We start from the raw sequence: 8979 nt of genomic DNA, 5'->3' as shown, positions 1-8979 counted from the left end.
ATGTGCAGTCTGTGGACAATTGTAGAAATGGATCCTAGAATATCAATTGCAAATCAAGGTAAGCGGCACGGTACTATTAGCAAAACAAAATTACCTCACCAATTAACGAATTTCAGAGTAAATTTTGTAAACGTTTAATTGTATGTTATTGAATGGCAACACAGTAAATGGTTATGCTAATTGTTTGCTACTGCATGTTATTAGAACAAAATGTAACCCTTCACAGCAACACATGTACTATGAAGGAAGCGGTGCATGGTAATGAATTAATATTATCAGATATTATGGCAATGCTCTATTAAAATTCATGTCTAAATAGTACTATCAGCAATAACTACGATTACATATTTTTTATCCTTGCTAGCAGCGTTACATATTTTTAATAAATAAATACACTATTTAGCTTCTTTGACATACGTAGTTCGATTTTAATTACACCACTGCGATCAACGACCAGCAAAATAATATTGTAATGTACGGGCAAATACTGCAAAGTAAACAGGGTGTATATTTGTTATAACAATAATTACTCCTTTGAATGTATTGAACTTTTAAAATACCAGCAATATGAAAAATATGCAAATAATATGAAGGGCAGTATACTGTTTTAGTTGTTACTGGTCGCTCAGTTAAATATAATGTAAGCAATATTCCTATTACTGCAGGTAAGATTAATATACGCGTTAATCACGAGATTAATGTAGGAGCAAACCCTCCAATTGCTATGAAATGTATTATGTATGTAAATGTATATTTCTTATTAGATGACTGGCTATCTCAATATAAGATGGAAAGCATTCACAACAACCAATCAGAGGTACATAACATGAATGTAAGTCTGATTACAATTTTTCATTGTGTACCATGACAAGATATATTTGGCAAATAGATAATGATTTGGGGGGAGGAGGCTTTACATAGTTTGCAGTTCATTGCGCATGCCCATTTGCGTAGTTCAGTACGCATGTTCGGTTGTGGAGTTGGTAAATCATGGGCGAATGAATCATGAAAAAACGTCCATAATTTACGATAAAGCATACTTATTTATTATGTACACCAATATTAAACATTTGGCTCTTTGATTTAGTTCCAACAAAATATTACCACCTACTGAATATGTATATTGAATATAATATGAGTATAATATCACATTAGAACTTTCTTTGATTCATAAATATAATAAAAACAATTAGTATATCGAGTATCGCCTTAACCCACGTCTCTGAATGACATTTTTAGATATGTATTGCCCTTTTCCACTAAAATAATTTCGACCTTATTTTCATGCGATTTTGATGCGACCCTTCACTGTTTTTTGAATTCCTCAATGACATTGCACCATATTTTTATTAATGTCATTTAATCGAGAATAAAAAGTACCTGATGTTTGTTTTCAGAAATCTTTGACTCGTGTGATATACAACAGGGTACCGAAGTGTGGAAGTCGTACTATTATGCATATCTTAAAGTTGTTATCTGTCCGAAATGGATTCCAAGTTCACAATTCACTAAATAACGACATGAAACACATGTCATGGACAGAACAGGTAATAATATATGAGAAAGTGGTTGTTACATTAACGCTCTTACATAACTTGATTTATGAAATTTAAATCAAGTATTTTTAAATCAACGTAAATTCCCGAGAATATAGGAAATGAACAAATTTCTGATTTCAGATTCAAAGTAGATTTCAAATTTAAAGTAGATTACAGATTTAATGTAGATTTTAAATTCAAAAATAGATTGCCGATTCAAAGTAGTTTTCGAATTCAAAGTAGTTTTCGAATTCAAAGAAGTTTTCTAATTCAAAGTAGATATTAGATTCAGAGTAGATTACAGATTCAAAGTAGCTTTCAAATTCAAAGTAGATTTCACATTCAAAGTAGATTTCAAATACGAAGTAAATTCTACATTCAAAGTAGGTTTCAGATTCATAATATCGTTATAGTTTTAGTATAAATTCAAAATAGCTTTTAAATGTCAAATATTTGACAATGGAACGGGCTTAACAGTAGAGCATTGCTCGGTGAGGTTAGCAAATCAATATGCACAGACAATAACACCGACCTTCTGTCCGCACAAAGCCATGTTGGAAAAATTATTTCGGTAATACGACTGTTATGAGTATGCCTGCCGCTAATTAATGAATTAATACATTATGCTTTTTTAACGTTACAGGAAAAAATCGCAAAAATTATTATTTATTTATTTTAGAAAGAATTGGTAAACGAAATCTCGTTATTAGAGTCCCATTCTGTTTTTATACGTCATTTTCATTACATTGATTTTGAAAGGTAAGTATTTGTATACTATAGTTGTACACTATGTCGTTGATGATATTCATATGATTACAAAGTACATAAAACGTACAAATAATCAGCACATATAGCATGTGAATATTCACGGAATTTATCATATTGCAACATAACAGTTTTGACAATTAGGGTTTCGAACCTACTTTTCAAGAATATGATTGTTATGTTATTATTATTATTCGTAAAGTTTATCAAAAAGCGATAAACAACCGTATTTTAATTAAAATCGTGTTATAAAGAACTGCTCTCTGAATGACGTATGGCCAATGTTTGGGCTAGTATGGAACTGTAACTTAATGATGCTTGATTTTGATTTGACAAAACCAAATGAATGAAAATTGTGACGAGTTTTATGACCAACGTTCTAAACCACCATGCCGTGTTTGATACACCCAGATTTAACGTGACGCAGCCTATGTACATAAATATTATTCGTGATCCAATCGATCGTTTTGTATCTGGATATTATTATAGAAGATTTGGTGATCCCGAGCATCCTGAATATCTCAACAGATCCTACCACGACAAAAACACAGTGAGTAAAGGATGTATATTTATTTACATTGTTCACTGGGGGTAATAGAAAAAAAATGAACTGCGTGTGAATATTACTGAGCGGACTATTTAATATAAGACATAAACTTTATACCCGGATGTAAAACTCTTATGAATAGACGGCACCTGTTATGTACGCTGATACGTGTCCTTGCGTACAATAACCGTACAGTGTCGGTTTCGAGTGGTTACCATTTTTGGAGAGTGACCTAACTTTTACCAATAAACCACTTAATACTATGAACAAACGGAGTAAATAGATGTTCATGATTTTCCCTGACGACGATGTTCATTGCAAGTATTGAAAACTGTCATTCTTCACTAACCCCAGATAACCATTTATTTGTCCAATTTTGCGGAAGTCAGGTTGTTCCATTTGTTTGTTTGTTGTGCAGGAAACGACTTATGTTTTACATTAATCTCAATTTTGTTAGTCTACCGTGTTTATGTGCGTACATGGTGTCTAATGGATTTTATGAGTCACATACTAATGTATGTACTACTGTGATATTACCTTACTTTCTTTAAATGTATCGGGGTCACAAAAGAACATGTGTGCCAAGTTTAAAGCCACTGGTTATCTTCCCCTTATATTACAAAACATGTGTAATATCAAGAGTGGACACAATATTTTTAATTAAGAACACAGGCATATATTAAAGAGATGTGTAACAATACTACTTTGCAAAACTATTATTTTCTAGACTGTGGATGATTGCGTTTTGAGGAATAGATGGGAATGTAACGAAACAAGCATGTTGCATATTATACCGTATTTTTGTGGTCAAGACATGCGTTGTAGGTAGGTAATATATGTGTACAATGTATTCACAACATTGGTGAGGACTATTATGTACCATGGTAACACCCTAAGAAATCAGTTCAAAGCATTATATTTCCTCAATTTGTACCACCACTGTTATTGGAGGTGGTAGATCGGAGCGCTTCGTATGTCCACTGTCTATCTGCATTTGTAACTTTATCTTGAACACTGATGTACCTCTGTCAGGGCCATTTCATGACAATATTTATGCAATTCTCTGTTTAGCGAATATGCCCATTTATAATGCTATTGCATCAGACGTATCTAAGTCAATGAAATCGGCTAAAATAACCTATATGCATACATTGGATGTGCTCTTTAATTATAACAGTACAATGCTGCATATGTAAGCTTTGATTATTCATTAATGTAGATATAGTTCAGCTGTTCGCCAGAAGTATAAAACTTCTACAAAAGAAAGCCGTCAGTCAGTGTGAACATTGAGTTCTCTCTGCATAACTAACACTTTTTGGTATTTTGGTTTATAGTAGAATTGAAGGTTAGTACTTTAAACCTGATTGTTAAACAGTTCATATAATCTCTAGATACAGTGGATTTAAATATTGTATTTCGATTGCTACTACAAAATGACAAGGGTGTAAATACATTTCAAGTATAGTGTAGCAACATTATGAGTATTCGGGGCGGACATTCGGGCATTTTCACCGCCTGGTAACCATCACTGTGAAACAAATGCAGAACACAATCAGAAACAAATACTTTGGGATGGTTGTTAAGGCTCTCCTAAGCAGTGTAACAATATTACCCATACGTTGCTCAGGGATACTACAAAGTTGAGTTTGTGATGCTTTCTCGACTTTCGCTGTTTCCATCGGCTTTTCGACCGGCGTTCCATAGCAACCTGTGCAGAGTTCATAGTAATACAAATTTGAGATTACAACATTGAAAGAGTTTGTCTGAGAAATGTACCATGTAAGTGACTTATTAAAATTGATAGCTAGCTTGGGTTATGTATTGTAATGCCCTTTGTTCTGTTTCACTTATGTAGGCAACCGTCTCAGTGGTCCCTCAATAAAGCAATATTCAATATGGACAAACGGTTTTTAGTGGTCGGCTTCACGGACAGACTCAAAGACACTATGCAAATATTAGAAAGACTGCTTCCTGCTATATTCGAAGGGGCGGCTGACTTACTCACTGATATACGTAAGTTTCAATTCACCGCGACGACATTGGTACATAGTAATTAGCAACATTCCCGTAAAAAAGGGGATGAAAAACTCGGATACTAGCAGTAAAACATGAATGCTTGTAGGTAGTAAATATTTCATTCATTCATTAATCTTACTGCTTCTATAAACTGTTTGATTATTATAAAATAACGCAATTCTTCTTTTTGTGTGACTGTTTTTTTTCTGTAGAAATCTCAGCTGCTATAGAGAAGACGACGTCTACTAAGAAAGTACCGCCATCAGACCACGTGAGAGACATCATGCGGTTACGAATGAAATATGAATACAAGTTTTATGAAGCAGCTCTACAAAGATTCACGTACAAGTATGAACAAACCCTTGTATGAATGCTACGATGCTATGCGTTTATTACGGTTTTGTGGATCCCATGATATTCTTTCGGTTTCAAATTCACGTCACGCTTACGTCACACACGGTCCTATATTGTTTATGGGTATCCCACATCGGTTGGTGTGTTCTGGATAGATATTTGGAATATATTATTACAGTGACTATAACACAACAAGCTGCCAATGAGAATGAACAAGATAGAACACATTATTACACACAATGGTATAACTATCATGTGATACGTCACCAGAGATATATGTACTAGTCGTGTCCATTATCAACAAGAACCATGTGTGGATCTACAACAACACTCCTGTTTATACTACCGTACACTTGTTTCATAAGTCATGTACTTTGAATAAACCATAACAGGCTTTAAATTAAATGATGTGGCTGATATAATGATTTGGAAGCTCGACTTGAGCTATATTCAAATTGTTTAATGTAATGTAGTAATGCATTGTAATGTCACAAATGCATTGAACTATTTCAATCGCGGAGAACATATAGATATACATTACAGGAAAAAAACAAGTGTTCAGCACCAATATCCTGAAAAAATAGATTAAAACTAAGCCATAAAAACGAAAGAATATTTTATTTTACTATTTCCCCCTACGTAATTGCTAATGGTCAGCCCCTTATGCTCTGATAAAAAAAAACATTGTTTACACTAAGAAAATATGTTTTATGGATTCCACACCTTACAACTACGTCATAATTATCGTAATTCGCCTTCCGCTCACACATCAAGTATATGCTGGTACCCACGTTATTTCAATGTATGTATGTTTGCCAAACTACTCGGATTAAACATATTCAACTCTTCACCGAGTAATGACTAACAATCATTCTTTCACACTGCGCATGTTCGCATGCCTCTCCGTAGAAATTTGTGTCCTCCTATTTTACCCGCAACAGGAATGCATTATGGACAAATACATATACTTTTTAATACTTTTATTTAATGGGAAGACCAGATTTGATTATAATTTATCATTAAATAAAATGCTGCTTTCGTAGTACAGTATTCGTTGGTTTGAAAAGTAAACGCTCATGCGCATGCGTAGTGAATAATAAAAACTTGTTCATCAATTGCCAAATCATAATCTGAATTATTCATCTACATGAAGTATCAGACAGAAATATTGAAAACTAGATTAGGTACACAGATGCAAAATACTTATTCTCACTAATTCTAGTATTTATCACATTTATCATATTCACATTCAGCTTCTAATTTCGTTTTGGAATGAAAGACAAAATAAGTTTGAATTTGTTTACATTAAGCCATTCCGGGAAATGCTGGTTTTACGGCAACCACACCCAAATCTCCACAGACAGACAGACGACGGCAAAACAACTTAATTAATGGAGACAATAAATTAATCGGTCGATTTAGTGATTGAATGAGCATGTGCTAGAAATCAGATTATTCATAATCACTGTCTTGTTTTCTAGATGTTCGGATTTTAGTCGTTTTAATGATTTGCGGGCGTCAGATTTTAAAGTCAATAAAGACGAAGCAATTCTAGAGGTGTATTATTTTAATAATTCTTCAAGCTACACGTTACGTTATGTCTTTTCGATAAATAATCGGTGGGTGAAATTCAGTCAGCAGATTGCAAGGAAACATAATCGTAAACGGTGAAAAATCCGACAAGGATACTTAATCGGAAAAAAGAAAATCGTATTTTTACTAACGTGATGTTGATACTACTTGGATATGAAATAAGACACACATTATACGTCTATATCAGCTTTATTGTATTAGTTTAGCATGCAAATACAGAAATTAGATCTACAAAAAATATGTAGCCCCATGGCCACCGAACTACAACAATGCGTCGATTGTATTCATGGTTATTGATATTCAGAACAGCTACAAGCTGAAAAATACAACAATGAATTTGAACGTTATTTTTACGAATATAAACGCATAAGACGAACAACGACGTCATATTAGAATTATTAAGCCATTTCTACGATAATTGCCAGTTTTACCGTTTATTAATTCATGAATACAAAACAGTTATTGTTATTTGGAGTGACACTCATGATTGTCATCAAAACCGCACATGTGCACATTTTACTTGCACTTGTTTGTACTAGCGCAACACACGTTTCTCAAATTGAAACTTGAATGTTGTTTTGACCTACGTAGGATTGCGTTTTAATTGAATAAAAATGCAAAAAAGTAGAAACAACATTATACATGTTGTAACTTAAGATAGAAATGTTAGTAAAAGGTGTAAACATCAGTGTCGCATTATTACACACTAACATACCTTGTACTTCACAAATGAAACCATTCTCTCTGATATCAACACCAGTGCAATATTCATCATCCCATTTAAAGTCTGTTGTTTTTCTACAAAGACAACAAAGTAAAATATAATTTACATATCTGTGTAAACAATAAACACTGGATGTGACCGCCATCGTAAAAAAAGTTAAATAATGTGCATACGTTGTACATACAATAACAAACACATATATTTGGTCGTACAACCGAATATGGGCGAATAAAACTTTCATTTGTTTGAAAATATGTACTCATATGATTGTCATAAGAATACCACACCGTATATACTGGCAGTATGGGATCGCATCGATTACGCTCATGGCATCAAAATGACTTTTGTTGATACTTGTGGTATTCTTACAATAATCTTATATTTAGGGATGAGTAAAAGATGGCCAAATATTTTGTCTATGGCTATCATACTCACCTCAGTTGACCACAGTCCTGACCCTCCGGGTTTTAATTAGTGTTGTTATCTGGTTCCCCTTCACCCCAGTTTGTGTAATACACCTCTCCACCATTAATCCATTTAAAGTTGTCTTCTTCATTTCTATCGTTCAGGCCAATCCAAAATCCAGTATCAACCTGATCGCCTAAGCCACTGTCTCTTATGTATTGTGTGATCAAATCATCTGTGCGTTTGTCGGGAATTCGTGCCAACGTTCCTTCAAGACTAGCATCCCAAGTATAGCTTCCAGCGACAATATGGTACTCCACAGCTACGTGGTAACTAATTGTGTATGCTGTAATTGAATAAAACATGCATTGTGTTTAGATTGTTTTGTTAATGTGTAAAATAAACAGAATCTAGCTGCAGTAACAACAATATGTTTAGCTACATTTCAAAAATATGTATTTACTAATTTTCGAAAAAATATGTATTAACTACTTTTCATTGGTATACTTAAAGGTATACTTGTATAGTAAACGCTTACATACCACGGGTAGAGAACACACATGATACCAGGACAAATAGGGTAATGTTAATTATCTTCATCTTGATACCAGAACTGAAAAATATCTAAATATTCGGGAAGTTCAATAACTAAGTTCAATAACATTTTAGTGAATGATTAATGTGTGTTACACTGAATAACGATATTAGATGACGGTTTATGCAGTATTCGAGAGTGATAAGTCAGATATATACTTACGTTAAGACTTCTTCTATGGCAGACTGTGCAGTGTGGCATAGCATGAACACTAAGGCGAATTTATAGAACTTCTAGTGTACAAACAACAAATACATCTATAATCTACTTGAGGCGAGATTCTTTTATTTGTGAATTCCGAATTTTTACGAAATGGCTATTCTAATAGGTTCGTGTCATTGATGATATTAGAAAAGGCGTTTGCAAGCGCGACATGAACACGAGTTTGTTATCGTTGGGCGTTGTGAATGCACGTTCGTGGGAGAACAACTTCTGAAAACAT

The 8979-nt window shown here is 33.7% G+C and overlaps 1 protein-coding gene across 1 annotated transcript; it reads right to left on the bottom strand.

Moving 5' to 3' along the window:
• Positions 1-6983: 6983 nt before the first annotated feature.
• Positions 6984-8759, bottom strand: LOC144359613 (uncharacterized). The gene is made up of 6 exons (XM_085505091.1): positions 8700-8759; positions 8485-8566; positions 8088-8288; positions 7973-7991; positions 7529-7611; positions 6984-7129 (listed from the first exon to the last, which is right to left on the bottom strand). Exons 1-6 carry the CDS (start codon positions 8736-8738, stop codon positions 7104-7106), a joined length of 450 nt encoding a protein of 149 aa, XP_085361217.1. The 5' UTR covers positions 8739-8759; the 3' UTR covers positions 6984-7103.
• Between the last annotated feature and the right edge of the window lie 220 nt (positions 8760-8979).

Source organism: Saccoglossus kowalevskii, chromosome 11 (assembly GCF_978046115.1).
Source record: "Saccoglossus kowalevskii chromosome 11, keSacKowa6.1, whole genome shotgun sequence".
Taxonomy (NCBI): domain Eukaryota; kingdom Metazoa; phylum Hemichordata; class Enteropneusta; family Harrimaniidae; genus Saccoglossus; species Saccoglossus kowalevskii.
The sequence above is the reverse complement of the archived record's forward strand: the minus strand, read 5'-3'. Positions and strand labels throughout refer to the sequence as shown.